The sequence below is a fragment of the Pelophylax lessonae genome (genome assembly GCF_965119305.1).
Source record: "Pelophylax lessonae genome assembly, chromosome: 2".
Classification (NCBI taxonomy): domain Eukaryota; kingdom Metazoa; phylum Chordata; class Amphibia; order Anura; family Ranidae; genus Pelophylax; species Pelophylax lessonae.
The window spans coordinates 157,458,245-157,480,996 of record NC_138769.1 but is presented as its reverse complement, the minus strand read 5'-3'; the positions used below and the strand labels follow the sequence as shown (position 1 = coordinate 157,480,996).

Here is a 22,752-nt window from a genome sequence, read left to right as displayed (position 1 = left end):
TAGTTTAGATCAAAGCATATTCATGTGTTAGAATTGCCCAGTCAAAGTCCAGACCTGAATCCAATTGAGAATCTGTGGCAAGACTTGAAAATTGCGGTTCACAGACACTCTCTATCCAATCTGACAGAGCTTGAGCTATTTTGTTAAGAAGAATGGGCATAAATGTCACTCTCTACATGTGCAAAGCTGGTAGAGACATCCCCAAAAAGACTTGCAGCTGTAATTGCAGCGAAAGGTGGTTCTACAAAGTATTGACATAGGGGGGCCTGAATACAAATGCACGCCACACTTTTCAGATATATTTTTGAAAAAATGTTGGAGACCATTTATTTTCCTTCTACTTCACAATTATGTGCCACTTTGTGTTAGTCTATCGCATAAAACCCCAATAAAATACATTTACTTTTTTGGTTGTAATATGACAAAAAGGAAGGGGTATGAATTCTTTTTCAAGGCACTGTATGTGGAATTCTAATAAAACAAACTGAAATCTTTAAGGGGGGTGGAATAAAAATACAAAACTTGCAATAATATGGTTGCGCAAATATGCAAACCCTATCTATCAGCATGGCGCATCTTTGGGAATCTTTGCCCACTCTTCCTTGCAAAAATGCTTTAAATCTGTGAGATTGTAAGGCCATCTCATGTGCACAGATTTCTAATTGGATTCATGTCTGGCCTCTAGCATTCCAAATTATGTGATCATTTTCTAATGAAGCCATTCTTTTATTGATATGGAGGTATACAATGCTTTCTCTGTCGCTCATTGACAGACGCAGTCCTCTTGATTAATATCAAATTGGGCTATACTGCCCTCTACAGGAGCAGGACACTAGGCAGAAGGAAAACGTTCTGGCCACACCTTAGGGGCAGTCCCAGAGGGTATATCCTCTCTCTCCCTGCTACAGGATGTCAGTTTTTTTCTGTCTAGTCAGGAGTAAGGACCTAAGTTCCTTGCTGGGATCTTTGGTCCTGGCAAGATTTTTTTTTAGAGAAAATTTTTTAGGCAGCTTTTTTTCTCCAGTTGTTCCTGTGAGATCTTCAAGCAAGCTGAAACTGGGCGACGGGCTGGATGTTGAGATCCAGTGGTCACCCCAGTCAGCCTACGAGAGCGTGCAGGCCCTAGCTCCGCGCTGGGTCGGCTGCGACATAGTCCCACTGGACGGGGACTGACCCTGCGAGTTAAACGTCTCGCCGGGACGCCGACGACCAGTTGGAAACTGAGTCACGGCGTCCGTATTGGTCGACAGCTCCCCCACCTCGGTGGAGAGGGGTTTCTGTCAGGTGTTGGCGCCCACCTGTTACGGTATGGTGAGTAAAATGTTCCCCCTCTCCCCCTGACGGGTTTGTGGGTGGACGCAGGCCCCTCCCTGGGATGATCGGACCCTCATGATCCTGGATCCCCCCCTCTATCCTATAACAGGTGTCACAGATCCCCCTCTTGAGGGTGATTTAGTGAATAAGAACCAGAAGGCTTGGTTTGGGAGCTGACTATCAGAAGTCACTGTATGAGGGGCACTGTAAAGGGACCATGACTGAAGTCAGTGGCTGGCATTACTGTTAGGATGGCCATGTAAGAAGGTGATAGCATCCTACCTTATACATAAGGTTGCAATACAGGCCGATGCCTGTGCCTGGACTACCGCCATCCGCAGGCCTCCATCCTCCCGCAGGCCGCACACCTCCTGCAGGCCGCACAGGCCGATAACTACCTTCCGCAGGCCGCTGCCATCTTTCCACAGGGGCCGCCATCTTGGTGTAGCCTCGTGTCTCCAGCATGGGGGCGACCATTTTGGAAGTGACCAGCTACCTCGAGGAGTAGCATGGGAGGCGCCGGAAGGCGTGTAAAGGGGCGGAGCCGCCTCCTTTACCCGGGAGAAGGATCCAAAAGACTTCCTGTCTGTAAGAGACAGCGCTGAGAGCAGGTTGATAGAAACTTCTGTGCATCAGGTGGTGAGCCTTGGGGTCTCTCTCTGTGGGGTCCAAAGCAGGTAACACTGAGGGGCGCTGTTGCGCTGGGGGATTACAAAAAGAAAAAGAAAAAAAAAAGTTTTTTTCTTTGCAAATATTTTTTTTTTGTTTGTTTGCTGGCAAGTGTCTTGGATTAATCATGGACCCTGCCACACATGTATCCCCATCTGATCCCCTCGAGGTGGCCACAGGACCCTCCAGTGCCCCACTTGTGATTGATGCATTATCAGCAGTTTTGGAGTCTTTGGTATCCCGGGTGGAGGTGGCCTGTCAGGGACGGGGGGCAAGAAAGCGACCCCCGCCTACCCCTATTTCATCTGACACTTCAGATACGGATTCTGAGCTTGTCACTGCAGCTGCAGGTTCCTCTGCTGGGGCTGCTGTCTCGGGTACGGTCTCCTCAGACAGTGAGGACGTTTCTGCCTCCGCCATAGCGCAAGAGGAAGCGTTGGTGGACGCACTAGTCATATCTGTCCGGGAAACTTTAAGTCTTGAGGTTACACCGGCAGAGGTAGCTGACACTGAAATTCCCTTTGGTACCAGCAAGCCTACCAAAATGGCGTAGGTTTTTCCCTTGCCCAAATGTTTTGGTAATCTAAAGAAGAATGGGATCGTCCGAAACGAACCCCTGCTATTTCCAAACGCATTGCTAGGCGCTATCCGTTTGAGGAATCCCTCCTTAAAAAATGGACGGTACCACCAGTGGTGGACTCACCGATTTCCAGACTAAATAAAGCCACTGTTATCCCGTTGGAGGACGCTCCGTCCTTTAGGGATCCGGTGGATCGAAAAGTGGAAGCGGAATCCCGCTCCATTTTTTCCCTGATAGGGTCAACAGGCCAGTGGTTGCCATTGGTTTAGTTTCACAAACATTGACAGAATGGACCAAATTGTTACGCCGTGACATAAAGGGGAGAAGTATCCCCCAGGCAGTATCAGATTTGCTAGAGCAGATTATACAAGGGCTACAGTTCATCTGTGACGCCGCCCTGGACGCCACTCCCTTGCTAGGGCGTGCATCTGTTTCAGCAGTGGTCCTCAGACGTGTGTTGTGGTTAAAGTGCTGGTCGGCGGATCAGGGTTCCAAAAAAGCTTTGGCTAATTTTCCTTTTCAGGGGGATCGCCTGTTTGGGGCCACCTTGGATGAGATTATAAAGGATCTCACTGGGGGCAAGAGCACTTTTTTGCCACAGACTGCTAAGGGTAAAGGACCTCGTAACAGACGAGGACCTTCCTTTTACGCTCATAAAAAGTTTGTTTGTTCCGCTGGGGCGGGCGATAAGGCAAAGCCCCTGCAGGGGGTTTCAAAGGGCGCTGGTCGGGTAAACAAAAGTCCGGCTCAGCCAAACCTGAAGATAAGACCCATACAGCCTGAAGGTGCGCCCCCACCCATCTCTGGGGTGGGGGGACGTCTTCACCGGTTTCCGGATCCATGGCTTTCCAGAATCCCCGGACAAAGGGGTTCGCGAGGTCATACGGTCGGGATACAAGATCGAGTTTCGATCACTTCTACCGGTGCGATTCTTCCCTTCCAACATTCGACTATCCCCGGATCGCTTAAGAGCTTTGCGGGGGGGAGTAATGGACTTGATGCAACAGGGAGCGGTAGTTCCCGTTCCTTGAGCAGAACGTTTTCAGGGGTTCTATTCGAACCTATTCACAATACCCAGAGAGGAGGGCAAGGTGCGTCCAATTCTGGACTTAAGAGCACTCAATCATTTTGTCTGGGTACAAGAATTCAAGATGGAATCCATCTGAACAGATCTGGGCCTAACTTTGGAGACATCCCTGGCAAGGGTGTGTCTCCTTACGGAGATGCTCCGAAATATTTAGTGAACGATTCGGATGTTACTGTCCGTTAACTGGTCTTCCCTTCGGATAAGGATCCTGGGACTGATGGTGGCCTTCTTAGAGGCAGTACCGTATGCCCAGTCTCATACCCGAATTCTCCAAAAGGAGATTTTTTTCAAATGGAATCGGAATCCCGATTCTCTGGACAATCTGATCCGTTTGAGCGAGCGGACCAGGGAGTCTCTGGTCCGGTGGCTTCGGTCTCCGATGCTCAGCCAGGGGAAGTCATTTCTTCCGATAGAATCCAGGTTACCGATAAATGTATTGGAACTGAGAGCGATCAGACTTTGTCTGATTTACTGGATCGAGCAGCTTCAGGGCAGCACGGTTTGGATCCAGTCGGACAAGGCCACGGCCGTGTCAATCACCAAGGGGGCACCAAGAGTGCCCTGGCGGCCACAGAAGTGGCCAGCATTCTTCATTGGGCGGAACGGGTTGTTCCGGCTCTCTCCGCGATATTCACTCCGGGGGTGGAAAATCGGCAGGCAGATTATCTCAGCCGTCAGATTCTGGATCAAGGGGTATAGCCTCTTCATCCAGAAGGATTTCACCAGCTGTGCCTTCATTGGGGCACCCCGGGGGTGGATCTGTTGGCAGCTCGGCTCAACAGAAAGGTGCGGAGGGTTGTAGCCCGCTCCCGAGATCCTCGAGCGGACACAGCAGACACGCTGGTCGCCCCGTGGGGACAGTATCAGCTACTGTATGTCTTCCCTCCTCTCAAGTTGCTGCCGAAACTTCTTCGCAGGATAGAGGTGGAGGGAATTCCAGTTATCCTGGTAGCTCCGGACTGGCCTCGTCTACCCGGGTACGCCGACTTGGGCAGGCTGGTCGCGGACGCTCCTTGGAGACTTCCTCTCAGGGAGGATCTGCGGTCTCAGGGACTGATCTTCCATCCTGCTTTACAATCGCTGGCTTTAACGGCCTGGCTATTGAGACTCAGGTGCTGAAGGACAAAGGATTGTCAACTTCAGTTATTCCTACTTTAATTAAAGCAAGGAAAGCGACTTCCAGAAAAGTCTATCATCGCACATGGAGGTCTTATATTGCGTGGTGTGAATCCCTTGGATTTCCTCCACGTGTCTATTCGGTGACCCGAATCTTGGCTTTTCTGCAACAGGGGGTTGAGCAGAAGCTGGCCTTGAGTACTGTCAAGGGTCAGGTTTCAGCGTTAGCAATTTTCTTTTAAGAAACCTTTGGCTACCCATTCCTTGGTGCGGAATTTCATCCAGGGTGTGCGGCACTTGGCTCCGCCAGTGCGCGCGCCCTTACCGCCCTGGGATCTTAATTTGGTGTTGTCGGTTCTTCAGAAACCTCCCTTTGAAAATATCAGGGAGATTCCCTTGCTTACGTTATCCCAGAAGGTGGCCTTCTTGGTGGCCATTACTTCTGCACACAGGGTGTCAGAACTGGCCGCATTATCTTGTTGTTCCCCATATCTGGTGGTTCATAGGGATAAGGTGGTTCTTCGTCCGAATCCATCCTTCCTTCCTAAGGTGGTTTGAGTTTCATCTGAATGAAGATATTGTGCTACCTTCCTTGTGTCCTAAGCCCAGTCATCCTCGGGAGTGTGCGTTACATTCCTTGGATGTGGTTCGGGCAATCAGGGTATACCTGAAAACTACGGACTCGTTTCGTAAAACGGATTCACTTTTTGTGATCACGGATGGCCTCAAAAAGGGGTTGCCTGCATCTGCCGCGACTATCTCCAAATGGATCAGACAGACGGTGGTACAGGCTTATTCTATTAAGGGTCGGAATCCTCCGTTCCCTGTTAAGGCGCACTCCACTCGGGCGCTCAGTGCTTCCTGGGCCTTCCGCCATCAGGCGTCAGTGGTCCAGGTTTGCAAGGCGGCTACCTGGTCGTCGGTTCATACCTTTTACAAAATTTTATAAAGTTGATGTGATGGCATCGTCTGATGCCTCTTTTGGCCGCAAGGTTTTGCAGGCCTCAATTTGAGGAGACCGTTGGTCTACCTCAAGGGTTTTTTTCTGTGGCACCGGTTGGGCCTTCTAGATTGGATTTTGATTTCTGTTAGCCCACCCCTCATTTGTGGCACTGCTTTGGGGCGTCCCAATTTGATATTAATCAAGAGGACTGCGTCTGTCAATGAGCGACAGAGAAAAATAGATTTTTGTAAAATCTTACCGTAAAATCCTTTTCTCTTAAGCTCATTGACGGACGCAGTACCCGCCCCTCTACTTTTGAGTTGGGTTGGGTTAAATTCTCTGACACTGCTTTGTGACATAACTGACATCCTGTAGCAGGGAGAGAGGATATACCCTCTGGGACTGCCCCTAAGGTGTGGCCAGAACGTTTTCCTTCTGCCTAGTGTCCTGCTCCTGTAGAGGGCAGTATAGCCCAATTTGATATTAATCAAGAGGACTGCGTCTGTCAATGAGCTTAAGAGAAAAGGATTTTACGGTAAGATTTTACAAAAATCCATTTTTTCCAGTTCTTGATAATATCACTGCTGTGCCATATTTTCTGCTCTTGTTGATGATTGTATTCCCATGGTATATCTAATGCCTTGGAAATTTTTTGTAACTTCTACTGACTGATACCTTTAAAAAATGAGATGTTTTTGAGCTTTGTAAGCAAGGTATGAGCCATTGCTTTTGCTGTAAGAGGCAAGTGAGTAAATGTCAGAGAAATCCTACAGAACAGCCAAACTTTATATAGGCTCCGAGTCACTTTCATTGATGGCAGGTGTTACTGACTACTGTTTTGCACAATTTTGAATGTGATTGGTTAATATTGAACACAGCCACATCCCTAATTATAAGAAGGTGTGTACACCTATTTAAACACATTTTTGTTTGTTTTTTTTGGTAACCACGTAACATTTTTTTTATTGAATGATGCAGATTATAGGTTATAATAAGGCCCCTTTCACACAGGCGGACCGTTCAGATCCGCCTGTCCGTTTTTTTGGCGGATCTGAACGGTCCCCCCCATGCATCTCTATGGGGAATCTGATGTCAGCAGAGACATGTCCGCTGAAATCCGATCCGTCAAATCTGGACGGATGGAAACCCTATTTTCCATCTGTCCAGCGGATCGGATGAGAACGGACCGACGGTCAGTTCCCATCCAATTTCCCCCATAGAGATGCATGGGGAACTGACAGCTGTCTCCGCACACAGCGTGGAGACACAGCTGTCATCCTCCTGCTCGGCGTCTCGATCCCCCGCTGAGAAAAACGGAATCCGTCCAACGGACGGATAGTGTGAAAGGGGCCTAAAGGTAAAAAAAAAAAATTCTAAAGTGATTTATCTTGGTCTGAGTTTGTTTTTGTTTTTTTGTACATCTCAAAAACCTGACATTTTTACAGGGGCATGTAGACTTTTTATAGCTACTGTGTATAGTAAATTCACAATTTGCAGTCCCAATCCACAAAACTCACATCAGTCCCATTCCACAAAGTGCACAATCTATTGTCCCCAAGGCCCCATTCACTCTTGTGTGACTTGTCCTGCGATTTGGGACTGCAAAGTTGCTTGACAAGTCGTTCTCCATGATTTCCAATGAATACCGTTCATATTTGTACAACTTCAAAGTAGTCCCTGCACTTCTTTTGGACGATTTTAATGCGTTTTGAGGTCCAAAGACATAGGCATTGCTTCAAGTCCAGTCAAAATCGCACAGCTTTTAAGTTGCATAAGTGTGAAAGGGGCCTAACTCAAACATTGATACATACACATACTAGAGCCAATTACTACCAGCATGTCTTTGGAGTGTAGGAAGAAACCCATGTAGACAAAGAGAGGACATGCAAACTCAATGCAGTTAGTGCCATGGTGGGTATTTAAACTGACCATACTAGTGCTGCCAGGCAAAAGTGCTATAAACTAAAAAACATGGGGCTGCAGTTAGAAACCTAGAGGCATAGATAGAAGCTATAAGCTCACTTCACATATCTATTCCCTTCTCTTTCTCCTACATCATAGGAATACTCCAGTGCCAGTCACACCTTAAGTATCTCTGTATAACCTAACCTAGCCCTACCATGGGAACATGCCTGTGAGGCAGGGTGTGACTTTTTTTAAATAACTAGTTTTCACAAGGTTTACCCTTTCCTGCCCTTTTCCTTGGCAGCATTATGTATGTGTAGTAGCAAGGACATTTCACAGACGTCTGTATATTTATTAACAGGATATTATGCAAAAAAAAAAAAAAAGAAGCATTTATGGCAAATTGATAGATAAAAGGCAATATATTGCAATATGTGGTAAAATGATCCCATAAATTAGACAAATTAGGAATCCAAAATTCTGTATATATGAAATGTGTCTAAAAAAGCAGTTTAGATCACACCCAGACCCACCTTCTGAATATATTGACAGTAGTATTCACTTTATTATGCAAATAATTCTCTTCTGTGGACCGTTTAAAGCAAACATAAAGGTAATTTTTTCCAGCTATTTATCAAAAATGCATATGTTGACTATATTGCATTTAGCTATTAAAATTATCAAGGAAATGAAATTTCATCCAGGTGCTTCTACCAGCAGAGTTGAAATGTAAAATACTGTACTATGTTTTTTTGAGCAATGAGCACATAATTGCATTATGTGTACTGCAGGAATATTGAATGCACAGGTGTGCACTATATGTGGTTGACGTTTTAAAGCGGTTGTAAACCCTAAAAAAAAAAAAAAAAAACCTGCAAGACAAAGGCATAATGAGCTAGTATGCATCGCATACTAGCCCATTATGTGTAACTTACCTTAGAACGAAGCCCTGACACGGACCCCCGGACATCGCTGCGGGCGCTGCCATGATCCCTCGCCATCTCTTCCGGGTTCGGCGGCTCCGGCGCGGTGATTGGCCGGAAGAGACGGCTCTGGCGCGATGATTGGCCGGAGCCGCGATGACGTCACTCTCGCGCATGCGCGCGGCAGTGATTTTCTGGCAAGCTCCCGGCAAACGAAATTGAAGGTCCCCCCGGACCTTCAGAGAGCATGCGCCCCTCGCGCAAGCGGCTGCATGCACTGCAAATATCTCCTAAACCATGCCGGTTTAGGAGATATTATTTGTACCTACAGGTAAGCCTTATTATAGGCTTACCTGTAGGTAAAAGTGTCAAAAAGCGGGATACTACCGCTTTAAGGGCTAGTTCATCTGAAAAAGATAATTCAGTACTGGGTAGATGCTGTTGGGTTCAAATACTCGGGGGTCTAAAAGCATAAGCTGTAAAAGCACTTTAAAATCAAGCTCTAGATACCCCTGTAACTGTTAGCATCTATCACGTTCAAAGTTCACAGCAGAGACACTGAAATCACAGCTCCTTTCCCCTTTATTATGGAGAGCAGAATATTGGCAGCCTCCAAGTCCTTTAGTTTAAAGAAAAAGTACACATTCAAAGTTCACTTTTCTCTTATGTCCTCCGACAGTCGCCGCCCACTCATACAGTCTTCACCAATGGGGTATTGACTTCCTCTCCTTAGGAGTAGCTAGGCAAACGACTTCTTAGAACAAAAGCATTTCCATAGACACACCCATGGGGGCTGTCCCACTGGTCCAATACCCCTCCTGCAATAGCCATCTCAACTCAGTTTGTCTTCTGCCTAGTTCAGGAGTAGTCAGGCTTCCCTGTGCTGGGGCTACAGTCTCAGCCTTCTTCTTCTATTTTATGATTTTATTTTCTGAAAATGTCTTTTTTTCTTTGCATTGCTAGCTGTTTATTTTGTCAGCTTTTAGTTAGTCGGATCTTCGGATGAAGATGGAGTTGCGGAGCTGGGAATCGGACTGGTCATCCTGGTTCTCCAGGACAGAGGATCAGATAGAATCCCAGCCCGCCATCGAGCGTTTCGCAGGCTATGTGTTTGCCCTGGCCTCATAAATGACCCATCCCTGTCCTCAGGGATGCAGCCTTGTGGGGTGGCTACCTCAGCGGACACATGCACGGTTCGTCCGTGCACTCCTGGTGTCCTGCGTTTTTGGCTGGCGGCTCTCCCCTGCCATCTGAGGGTGGGTGGTTTTCCGTTTCTTATGAGGCACCCCACGCCATCGGGTACAGGTAAGTACACTCTGTGTGGGGCCTCTGTCTGGGGTCAGCAGTCCTCTGTGTCTGTGGTGTCCCCTATGTCTGTGCCTTTTTGGGCTCCCTGATCCTGGTCCCTGTGGGGGTTTTTTCTCTCACAGCCTGCGCTGTGTGGGGTTTGGGGAATCCCTCTCCTGTGTCACTGATGTGCTTGGAGGTATAGACTAGCGTGGCGACCGCTGCGGGGTTAAAAACCGCCGGTCGGCCATTTTTGGTGTGGACAGCATGTCTGGCTTCACTGTGGGCGCTTGTATAGCATTGTGTGTAGTGTATTTTGGCACCTTGCGACGCCATCTTGTGTGTGACAGCGATCGTTCCGAGCACATGTCAGCAGCCATCTTGCCGAAGCCTCCCATTGCTTTACATAGGCATCCATGTTTCCTTAGCCTGCAGCCTCTGTTCAGTCTCTGCGATGACATCACTTCCTTCCTTTACTCTGAAGCGACCGAAGGAGCTGGTAACATACTTCTGGGGCTCTCTTCTGCTGTCCTTTTTCTTTTCCTCCATTGTGCAATATTCCTGGCTCAGTTTGTCCCTGCGGGGGGGGTCTGTGTTCCACAGCCATTGTAGCGGTGTGCTGCGGGGGTCCGCGGCGCTCATAAAGGGCCAGTACCTCATAAAAAAAAAACTTTTTTTGCAATGGAATCTCAGGACAGCTAATTCCCTCCAGCTTTGTTGGGGGATTCAAGTTCTTCTGAATCCTCTACTCTGACTAATCTGGCTGCTGTTGTGGCGTCTTTGGTGTCCAAAATGGATGTGCTGATGTCTGAACGCACTGCTAGAAAAAGGCCTAGGATTTATTTTTCTTCTGATTCTGAATGTGACATGGTTGCTGTAGGTAGCGTGCCCCTTTCAGGGTCTCGCTCTTCTCAGGGCCCGCAAGAGTCTGAAGGGGAGGCGGAGGTTACAGGGGTGGATGGTTCCCCCCCGGGACGCCGGAGAAATGGGCGGCTATGGATGCGCTGATTTCTGCCATTAAAGAAACACTACATTTAGAGGATAGGCCCAATCCTCCGGGCATTGTGTCATCTGTTGGTACACACCGGACCCGTAAGACGGCGCAGGTTTTTCCCTGCCCCGCTGAGTTTTATCACACTGTGAATGAACAATGGCGCAATGTGAAACACACCTTTGCGGTGCCTAGGAGGTTTCAACTTCTGTATCCTTTTGCGTCTACTACGGTTGCACACTGGTGTGTGGCTCCTCAAGTGGATCACACTGTAGCCAGATTGAACAAGGCTACACTGGTTCCTACCGAAGATTCTCCAGTATTTAGGGATCCTACGGATAGGAGGCTGGAATCGCTTGCCCGCCACAATTATGTGGTGGCGGGTTCCATGCTCAGGCCTATGTTCGCCTCTCTCATAGCGGCTCAGGCTGTGGCGGACTGGACCAAGGTGCTCAGACGCACACTCGTGGCTGATTCTGCCCCTCCCACTACCGTGGACCAGATTTATCAAGGGGTCATGTATTTGTGCGATGCGGCCTTAAATGAGGCCCCTTTGGCTGCGCGCCTGCCAGTGTCGCGGTGCTTAGCCGACGGCTGATCTGGTTGAAGAGCTGGTCGGCTGACCAGAAATCCAGGAAGGCGATGGCTGACATTCCCTATGCGGGGTCTCGTCTTTTTGGGGAATCCCTGGATGAATTGGTTAAGGGAGTCACTGGGGGCAAGAGCACTCTGCTACCCCAGAATCCTAAGGGCAAGTTTTTCCGCGGCAAGAGGGGCCCGCCTTTAAACCTAATCGGGGTTCCTTTCATGCCTTCAAGTCACAGTACAAGGCAAAACCCTTCAAGGGCCAGGGTGGCCAGAGAAAGCCCTGGGCCGGCAAACAAAAATCCGGCCAAGCTGGTGCGGCGGCCCAGTCCGCCTCTGCCTGAAGGGGCACCCTCACCCATTTCAGGTGTGGGGGGACGTTTGCGCGGTTTCCTCCAACCTTGGCTGCTCCGAGTTCAGGACAGGTGGGTTCAGGAAATCGTTCGATCAGGGTACAAGATCGAATTTCTTTCACGGCCGGCGGACAGATTCTTTCCCTCAAATCTTCATTAGACCACAGGGCGGGTACAGGACCTGCATCAAGCGGTACAGGATCTCCTCGCTCAGGGGGTAATCGTCCCGGTGCCTCATCGGGACAGGTTTCGGGGGTTTTACTCGAATCTGTTCACTGTGCCCAGAAAGGAGGGCAAAGTGTGTCCGATTCTGGACTTGAAAGCTCTGAACCGCTTCGTGCGTGTTCGAAAATTCCGCATGGAATCGCTCCGCTCGGTGGTAGCCTCTCTGAGCCCGGGAGAATTCCTGGCCTTTATCAACCTGCAGGATGCGTATCTACACATCCCCAAATTCGAGGATCATCAGAGGTACCTCCGATTCGCTGTCGCGGAGGAACACTATCAGTTCGTGGCGTTACCTTTTGGTCTCGCTTCGGCTCCAAGGGTCTTTACCAAAGTGCTGGCTCCTGTTCTGGGGCTGCTGCGGGCGCAGGGCATTGCGGTCTTGGGTTATCTGGACGATCTCCTGTTAAGATCGAATGCCAGTCAGAGCCTGCTGCATGATCTGTCCACTATGGTCCAGACGCTCCAGGAGTTTGGACGATCAACGTTCAGAAGTCGACCTGGTCTCCTTCGGTTCGTCTCCCGTATTTGGGAATGGTTCTGGACTCTGCTCAAGCAAAGCTGTTCTTGCCGGAGGACAAGCTCCGGACACTACAGTCTGAGGTCAGGTCCCTCAGGGATAACGAATCCTCGTCACTCAGGACCTGTTTGCGGTCTCTGGGGTTGATGGTATCGGCCTTCGAGGCGATACCATTTTCTCAGTTTCACACGTGATCTCTCCAGGCGGAGATCCTGGCCAGGTGGGACAGACTACCTCAGTCCTTGGACGTGAGAGTGTCTCTGAGTCGCCAAACCAGAATGGATCTCTTCTGGTGGCTTCAGTCCCCGGCTGTGTCGGAAGGGAAATCCTTCTGGCCGTTACTATGGACGGTGATTACCACGGATGCCAGCCTGTCGGGCTGGGGTGGCGTCCTGGGCAACCTGTCTGCCCAGGGCACTTGGTCAGAGGAGAAATCCTCCCTTCCGATAAACATATTGGAATTGAGAGCGATCAGGCTGTGCCTGCTTCACTGGTCGGATCATCTTCAGGGCCCTCCTGTACGGGTGCAGACGGACAATGCCACTGCGGTGGCATACATCAACCACCAAGGGGGCACCAGGAGTGCCCGGGTGGCCCAGGAAGTGACCAGTATTCTGTCTTGGGCCGAGACTCATGTCCCGGCGATATCGGCAGTTCACATTCCGGGTGTGGAGAATTGGCAGGCTGATTATCTGAGCCGCCAGACCCTGGACCAGGGGGAATGGTCCCTGCACCCGGAGGTATTTCAAATGCTGTGTGCGAAGTGGGGATCCCCGGATGTGGATCTGTTCGCGTCTCGGCTAAACCACAAGGTGGAAAGGTTCGTGGCAAGAACGCGCGATCCTCTGGCAGACGCCTCGGATGCGCTGGTGGTGCCTTGGCGTCAGTATCATCTGATCTATGCCTTTCCTCAGATTCAGTTGTTGTCCAGGTTCCTTCGCAGGTTGGCCTCGGAACCAACATTGGTGATTCTGGTGGCGCCGAACTGGCCACGCCGGTCCTGGTACACGGACATCGTTCACCTGGCCGTCGAGCCTCCTTGGCGGCTGCCAATGCGGGAATATCTGCTGTCTCAGGGACCGATCTTCCATCCTGCTTTACAGTCGCTGGCTTTAACGGCATGGCTGTTGAAAGCCAGGTCCTGAGAGACAGGGGTCTCTCCTCAGAGGTCATTCCTACTTTAATCAAGGCTAGGAAAGCCTTGTCTGGTAAGATTTATTACCGTACGTGGAAAGCTTATTTTGCCTGGTGTGAGTCCAGGGGTTTCTCTCCTCGTTCATACTCGGTGGCGAGAGTGTTGGCTTTCCTCCAATCTGGTGTGGACCAGCGCCTTGCGTTGGCTACGATTAAGGGCCAGGTTTCTGCACTGGCTGTTCTTTTTCAGCGCCCTGTGGCGTCTAATTCTTTGATTCGCACCTTCATTCAAGGTGTGCGTCACTTGGCCCCTCCTAGAAGGGAGCCTCTGCCTCCATGGGACTTGAACTTGGTTCTGTCCGTATTACAACGTTCCCCGTTTGAAAACATCAGGGAAATTTCATTACCTCTGCTATCGAAAAAGGTTGCCTTTCTGGTAGCGATCACTTCTGCTCGCAGAGTGTCGGAGTTGGCGGCGTTGTCTTGCCGCTCCCCTTACCTGGTGGTTCATAGGGATAAGGTGGTCTTGCGACCTAACCGGTCCTTTCTTCCAAAGGTGGTTTCGGATTTTCACATCAATGAGGACATTGTCTTACCTTCGCTCTGTGCGAATCCTAAGGAGATTGCATTGCATTCTTTGGATGTGGTCAGGGCGATCAGGGTTTACCTGTCATCGACTGAATCCTTTCGGAAATCGGATTCCCTCTTTGTCCTTCCTGAGGGACCGCGGAAGGGTATGGCTGCGTCTGCGGCGACCATTGCAAAATGGATCAGACAGATAATTGTTCAGGCCTATTCGTTGCGGGAAAGGGTACCACCCTTCCCTGTCAAGGCGCACTCTACCAGGTCGGTGAGTGCGTCCTGGACATTCCGGCATCAAGCCTCAGTGGCCCAGGTGTGCAAGGCTGCGACTTGGTCGTCAGTGCACACCTTTTCCAAATTCTACAAATTTGATGTTCTGGCATCAGCGAATTCCTCCTTTGGCCGCAAAGTTCTCTGTGCGGCAGTCCAGAAGGGGACCCAGGTTTTGTGCGGGTCCCTGGCTGTTGGGGTTGTTTACCCCTTGGTTATCTGCTTTCCTGGGTTGTTTGCTCCAGTTGAGCTTTTCTGTTACCCAGAGGGTTACCTTTCTGTTCATGTAAGGTTCCTTTCTCTGATATGGGTACTGCGTTGCCTTTTTTGATGGTTGCGTTTCCCACCCCTCATGTCTACACTGCTTTGGGACATCCCCATTGGTGAAGACTGTATGAGTGGGTGGCGACTGTCGGAGGACGTAAGAGAAAATGGAATTTTTGTAAAATCTTACCGTAAAATTCCTTTCTCTGATACCAAACTGAGTTGAGATGGCTATTGCAGGAGGGGTATTGGACCAGCGGGACAGCCCCCATGGGTGTGTCTATGGAAATGCTTTTGTTCTAACAAGTCTTTTGCCTAGCTACTCCTAAGGAGAGGAAGACTGTATGAGTGGGCGGCGACTGTCGGAGGACTCAGAGAAAGGAATTTTACGGTAAGATTTTACAAAAATTCCGTTCTCTTTGCCCCCTTTGCTGAACAAATATATCTCACCCTCTGTTGACATACAACACCATCGTGCCTGCGCAGTAGAGACCCATAGAATTATTATTTTTGCCCTTTTTCACTGCCTTACCACAGATGCGTACTTATTCTGATCTGTTGACCTCCGCCTCTTATTTCTTGCCGCATCTGCAAATTAAAAGCCAATAGAATTTGATGGGTACTACCATACTGTGCAGACATGGCTAGGAAGAGAGAGAGAGACAGTGTATGTATGCCATGTCATGAGACAAATTTCCAGAATGGCCACAATCTCCATTTTCATTTGTAGAATTATGTCTCCTAAAGTCTGGACAGCTAAAACTGCCTGTAAAAGACACCTCATATGTATGCTTTTTCAAGGAAGACGTCTGGGGATTAATTAAATATTTCACAGGAGGGCAGGTTTCTTTCCACAGGGGAAGATCCCAAAATCCCCCTCCTCTGGAGCCTTTACCTCGGCAAAACATACAGCAGCTAAGTGCTCTACCCAGGCTTATGTTTAGCCCTTCTTTTCAGCACAAGAGCCCTGTTGCCAGTAAAGGAACTTCTAAAAGTAGAGACATCTGTTACAGTTTGCCTCTTTTTGGGTTGCAGACATCTGACTGTTTACTTCTCTCAAAGACAGGATCAAAAAAACCTGTTCACAGTACCAAAGCCCAGCAGGGTATGTGGTCTGGACTTTACAATTTTTCAACAAATACCTTCAAATGCCATATGAAGCCAGCAAGATCAGTAATTGCCTTTCTGAAACGAGCAGAGTACCTAGCACCCATTGACATCCAAGATGCCTATCTGCATATTTTCATTTATGCAGCCCATCAGTGTTTTCTGCGTTTTGCAGTGGTAGAAAATAATTTCCAGTTTGACCCACTGCTATCTATCCTCTGCTCCCGGAGTATTCACAAAGCGGTCCTAGCACCTCTCCTTGTCCTTCTCAGAACTCAGGGCATCCAAATTGCAGGTTATCCAGACAAAATTTTTCCTAATGACTCGTCTCCCTTCCAGCCGTTCGCAAACATCCACAGGACAATTCAGATGCTCCAGGCTTTAAGCTCGGTGAACGATTTAAAAAACCTTCACCTGGAATACTTGGGTCTTCTCTTGGACACATCCATATGTTTTCCCCCCAGAAATTTTTTTTTTTTCTTTAGAGCCCACATTTCGAGGAATTGAGGTCAAAGTGACATCCACAGACTACCTCTGTTTGTAGCCATGACCAAGGATCCTCTAGCACTGGCCTCGGATGTCTTGATAATTCCCTGGTCTTCATTTAGACTAAGCTATGCCTTCTTTCCAGTGCAAGCTCTGCCTCATCTGCTTCAAGTGAGGGAGCATGAGAGGACAGTGGTGATTCCGATTGCATCGAATTGGCCCAAAAGAACCTAGTACACAGAGGTTCTCTGACTACTACCAGACAACCCTTGGTCTTTTCCCAACCAGGGTCATATCTTCTGTCTTGGGGCCCTCTATTCCATCCTGCTTTTAAGCAAAAGAGGGGTCTGAGTCTGTTATACCTACCTTGCTAAAAGCAAGAAAAAACACTTGCAGTAAGGTCCACTATGGAACACAGGTACTTCAATCGCAGAGATTACATTTGGCCTTAAAGTGGTTCTACAGGCTGAAGGTTTTTTACCTTCATGCATCCTATTCATGAAGGTAAAAAAACCTTCAGTATGCACCAAAAGCCCCCCCGCAGCACCCCCCGCCACGCTTGATTGCGATCCAGTGATGTGCATGAGAGCTGCTGCTCTCCTTGGTCTCTGCCTCCTCATTGGCTGAGCGAGAACAGTGAGAGCCATTGGCTTTAGCTACTGTTAATCACAGCCGGTGAAGCAAGAGAGGGTTACGGGGCCAAGCCCCATTCTGTGTCTTATGGACACACAGCGGGGCTCGGGGGTAAGCATGTGCTGAGTGCCCCCATAGCATGCTATGGGGGGAATTTCAGAGAAGAGGACGACGCAGGAGCGCTGGCAGGGAACCTGAACAGAGGAGGATCGGGGCTAGTAAGTATAACATGTTTGGTATTTTTAAAATATAAACAAATACCTTTATTATCACTTTAAGCACTCTGAAGGGGCAGGTTTTAGCACTATTCTTATTTGCAAAGACCTCTGGCTTCTCTCTGCATTGAAAAACTTTTCTTCAAGGTACTACCCCTATTGCATCACTCTGTGCTTCTTTGGGATTTTTAGCTTGTTCTCTCTGCCCTGCAGAAGCCACCCTTTGAACCCATCAGGGATAATCCCTTAGATGACATCTCCCACAAAGTAGCCCTTTTGGTTGCTATCACAACATGTCTGAGTTGGCGGCTCTCTTGTAAGGAACTGTTCCCCATACTTTATAAAGGCAGAGGAGGTTTATGCTCCAGACCATCCTTTCTTCCCATGGTTCTTCCCTACTTCCAAGTCAACGATCGTGAGATGCTTAATAAATCCAATCACTAGAGCATACACCACTCCACCAGATCAGTGGAATTTTCCTGGGCATTTTGACACCAGGCTTCTGTAGCCCAGCTGTGTAAGCCTGCCATCTGGTCCTCTGTTTATACTTTTTCGAACGTTCTACCAGGTGGATATCAAATCTTCTGTGAATGCAACTTTCGGCTACAAGGTTCTTGCAGCAGTACTCTGAAGTTGAGTCTTTTTGACCGTTGTTGCAGGGCCTGTTGGCACAGTTCTGTTTGCCTAGTTGTTGCCTTTCTCATTCATTGCTTTGGGACCTCCCAGTGTCTAAGAATATTTTGCCTATGTCCTATACTGCACAATTAAGAAAAAGAGGAATTTTGATTTATCTGTAAATTCCATGTCTTGGAGTACAAGACTGAGGACTCAGAGCGGGGTAGGGTTATAGGGGAAGTGCCAAGGGGCATATTGCCAAAAGCTTTGCCAGTGTCCAATCACCAGAAGGTACGAGCCTATAACAGTGTCTATGAATGCTTTACCTATGTCCTGTACTGTACTCCCAAGATATGAAATTTGCAGGTAAGTCAAAATTCCTTTTTTTGCACACAGCTGTTGTATAGAGCAGATGTTTGAGCAGTTGTAAACTTCACTAATTTGAACAAGTCTGGCCATTTTCCTTTGACCCCTGCCATTACCAATGTTTTTTTTTACCAAAAAAATTTTGTTCATGGAATGTTCTACACATCATTATTAAAAAAAAACCCTTGAGAAGCCTTTGTCAACCTTTTTATCCCAGAGGAACCCTTGAAATAATTCTCAGGTCTATTGGAACCCTTGTTCCCAGACAAAATGGTATTCAGTGGGTAAAATGTTCTCCTACTGCCTTGGTCAGGATTACACCCTTTCAAGTGTCAAAAGGGTGTAATTCTGGCGTTATGCTACTGGCTCTGCCAAATAGCTTTAGATCAGTGATGGCAAGCCTTGGCACCCCAGATGTTTTGGAACTACATTTTCCATGATGCTCATGTACTCTGCAGTGTAGCTGAGCATCATGGGAAATATAGTTCCAAAACTTCAGGGTAGTCAAGGTTTGCCATCACTGCTTTAGATCCAGAACTATGCAGGCATCATCTAATGAGAGGTCTTTCATACACTGCTCAGGGAACTTCTAGAAACCTGTGGAGAAACCATAGTTGAGACTGCATTAACATCTTCAAATTTCCGAGATGCTGTAACCACCATAACCTTCACCTACAATCATTCCACAGATGCAGTTGCTTACATCAGTGGTCCTCAACTCCGATCCTTGGGGCCCACTAACAGGCCAGGTTTGCAAGATAACTAAATTATATCACAGGTGATCTCATTTGCTGCTCAGTGATTGCAGTATTCTAGTCTGCATCTCCCCACGGCAATACTTAAAATCTGGCCTGTTAGTGGGCCCCGAGGACCGGAGTTGAGGACCACTGGCTTACATCACCCATGTTCCCCATTCTGATGTTTGTTCAAAGAGCTGCACTCCTTGACCATATTGTGTCTGTGTTTACTTGTAGAGTTGCAGTCACATGCTTTGTTTGCCAGTTTGTATTGCAAAGCATATACACCCAATAAAGTGTCCACTCTGTGTATATGTACAAATATATATAATACAGAATGGTGTATTGTTGTTTCTTTTGCAATACAAATTAACTCTTTTTGCCCATCAAAAGATGGAACATTCAGGCAGATGGTTAGGGCACCTGTGAGTGAATCCATTTCTTTGACTGTTCCACAGTGCAATTATACCAGTCAGGTAGAGGAGATCCACATCTGACTGATATTTCTATAAGCATTTGTCTGGCATCTAACATTCAGATTAGCAGATATATAGGGTACCTTTTAATATATCCCTAGTACACTCTTTGATAATGAAGTTTAAAGCTACTGTCCTGCTTTGGTACAGTTCCTAAAATAGGACACATGTAATGGTAGATCTTAATTTAGGAGTTAATACTTAAAACCTATCTGTCTTCTATGTGTTCTTATTTCAGTTTTTTCCTCTGATACCTTTTGTGAGTTGTTGGCATATTTTTGTTTTGCAGTTATCCATGAGTTGGATGGTCTTGCCAAAGGACAGGAATTTGATCAACGCAGTGCTGGACATACTCGCTCACTTCAGGAGAAAGCCAAGAAAGCCATCCAGTTTCTAGAGCAGAGGTTTGAGGCTCGAGACCCCAATCTGCGAGCACTTACAAGCCGTGGCAATGAACTGGAGTCTATCGCCTTTCGCAGTGAAGATATTTCTGGCCAGAAGGTACCATTGTTGTTAAATTTGTCTGACTGCTCTTTATCGCCTATGTAATGGAATAGATGGTCTGTCTTCTTTGCTTACTCCTGTGGCTTCTTCTGTTTGTTATTATTTATTTTTGTCATATTAATTTAGGAACAATATTTTACATAGTGCTTTATAGATTAAATAGATCCTTCACAGCATTCCCTAAACACATGAACTTTACTGTCTGTTGTCCCTACTATTGTGATACAAGCACACTTGTATAGAGCAGATTTGCAGCGAAGACGGTTAACAACTCGATATGTGTTTGAATTGTTGAGGAAATTTGAGGAAACCTATTAAGGCAAGGGAGAAAATAAAACCATGCAGATGATGTCCCTGGAAATAATCGAACAGAAAACTGTAATGCTGCAAGCTATGAATATTAACCACTTAGCCACCATGCAGCCTGTGCACTCTGAAACTATATTGAACAAGCACAAAGTGAAAATCGAGTGACTTAAAAAAAATGTACTCCTTGGTTAATATTTTGGTTTGTAGCAAAAGGCTCCTTGGTTCAGTCCCTTAAAACCTTAAATTCTGCATAGAATCTGTATTTTTTGCTCATGTTTGCGCAGGCTTTATCAAGATTCTTCCTGTTCCTCCCTCAACCATGAACAATGGTAACGCATTTGGCTAGTAATACATTCAGCCTTGGTGTGTGCATTAGTGACTGTGAGAGGGACATTACAATGCAAGATTTATGTTGGTGGTTTAAAATTGAATACAATAAACTTGAAGTGTTTTTAATTTCTATTCTGTATTTTTTTCCAGGGCAACAATGATGATTTGATCTTGTCTTGTTGTCTGCATTACTGCAAGGACAGCGCAAAAGAATTCATGCCATCAAATAAAGGTAAATTCTCAATGGATATAGTTCAGCAACATATGCATACTTTTTGGTCCTTGGACCTAATATGCTGATATAAACACCTTGAGTGGTGCCACTTAATCCTTGTCCTATTGTGGCAGATTAAAGTGACATCATTAGCTGCCCAAGAACATCTGTTAAAGGATTAACCTGCCACAGCTGTCCTTGTTGTTTATACGAGAGATTCTGACCTAGGACTGACAAGTTCTGGCCTCTGGTTTTTAACACAGTGGATGGTTACCAGTGTCAGATAGTGACAGGCTTCCCCCTCCTCTTCACAGTCAACCTCCGCTCCCACGTTCCTTCTCTGTGAGAACTTGCTGCTAAGCTGTTGCATATTTCCTTTTGGCTGCTGAGTCTGGTACCTCATATGCCCTTCCTAATTTTCCTCTCCTATGTTTTCATCTTACTCTCTGTCCTCTTTTCAGATGATCCAATACGCCTGAGAAGAGAAGTTGTCCTGCTAACTGATGACCGTAACCTCAGAGTCAAGGCCCTGACCAGGCACGTCCCTGTGCGAGACATCCCTGCATTTCTCAAGTGGGCCAAAGTGGGGTGAAGCAGCCACATGTCAGAAGGAAGCAATCCTTGTGTGCAAGAAAAAGAGAAGAAAATCCAGTGTGTGACCCATTGGGGCAAGAGGTTGTTACAGTCAGTCCTGATCTAGCAATTCAACTGTCCCGTGTCAATGCACATAAATGCTCCCCCAGACTCCAACCCGCCATCTGAAATAAACTAGAGCAGAATCAAATATTCTGCGCTTGCACCCTCAGCACAGGAGCTTGCTGTAATTTGGGCTAGATGGTGGTGTGCAGATAGGAGTATCAATGTACGTTGGGTCTGATTGATCAGCAGGGGTGCAGAGTCTTTATAGGCTCGTTAGTGGCAGCCTTCACCTTTTTTTTTTTTTTTTTTTTTTTTAATTCCTGCCAGTGGATCAGATCCCTTCTTTAGCTTTATTCTTCACCAGTGATGCCAATGTTATTTTACAGACCCACAGGCATTTGAGACTGTATTTTTCTTTCTTAGGAGCTGGCTAGTAGACTCCTCTTTTTCTTTTATTTTTACTCTACTTTTAGTTTCTTTTTTACTTTTAGACTTAATTTAAGGTAAAACAAAAATATTTTATAGCCCAGTCCTTTCACATCAGAAACACCTTGCAAAGGTTTAAGCAGGAGGTCAGCCATGTTTTCATTGTCCTCATTCTTCTCCTATTTACCACATAGCTTGTGGTTTTTTTTTTTTTTTGTTTTTTTTTGGTGTAGTGAGAGCATCCTTTTTTTTGTTTGCCTTTTATTCTTTCTTTGTTTTACCCCTTATTCTTTTGTAGGAGCTAGTCTCCGTGATTGGGGAGGTGTAGCCACTAATAAATTCAGACATGAAACATGATCTTGTTCCATGAAGTGTACAACAATGCTCTTTTGATCAATATTCAGTGTACGTCTGGCCTGATGGATAAGCAAAGAGTCCTTATAGGCTAGTAGTGGCTGCCTTCACCATTTTCTTTTCTCCTGCCAGTGGCACAGGTCCCTTCCCTAGCTTTATTCTTTGTTCACTAGTGATGTTATTTTACAGGCCCCACAGGTATTTTAGACTGTATTATTCTTTTTTATATGCAGGGTAGCAGACTCCTCCTTTTTTTTTTTCTTTTTTTATTGTACTTTTAGTTTTTACTTTTAGACCTAATCCAAGGTTAAATAAGGTTTCTCAAATTAGACTTCTTGCAGGAGCAGGAGGTCAGCCATGAATTAATTGTCCTAATTCCTGTTTACCACATAGCTTTTTTTTCCTTACGTTTCGGTTTAATGAGAGCCTATTTTTTGCCTTTAATCATGCATTCTTTGTTTTACCCCTTTTTATTTTTTTTTAGAAGCTAGATTCAGTGTTTGGGGAGGTGTGTGGGTGTGGCCACTAAAAAAAAAATTCAGACATGAAGCATGCTCTTGTTCCATGAAGTGTACAACAGTGCTCTTCCAGTACTT

General features: G+C 47.0%; 1 protein-coding gene across 1 annotated transcript in view; it reads left to right on the top strand.

Annotated features, from left to right (window-relative positions):
- Positions 1-21,828, top strand: part of SMG6 (SMG6 nonsense mediated mRNA decay factor) — a 697,848-nt gene extending 676,020 nt beyond the window's left edge. The window contains exons 17-19 of the mRNA XM_082247741.1: positions 19,670-19,881; positions 20,674-20,755; positions 21,199-21,828. Of these exons, the coding sequence (XP_082103867.1) occupies positions 19,670-19,881; positions 20,674-20,755; positions 21,199-21,329 (425 nt within the window). The 3' untranslated portion in view covers positions 21,330-21,828. The remainder of the gene's footprint in view (positions 1-19,669; positions 19,882-20,673; positions 20,756-21,198) is intronic.
- Positions 21,829-22,752: the final 924 nt, after the last annotated feature.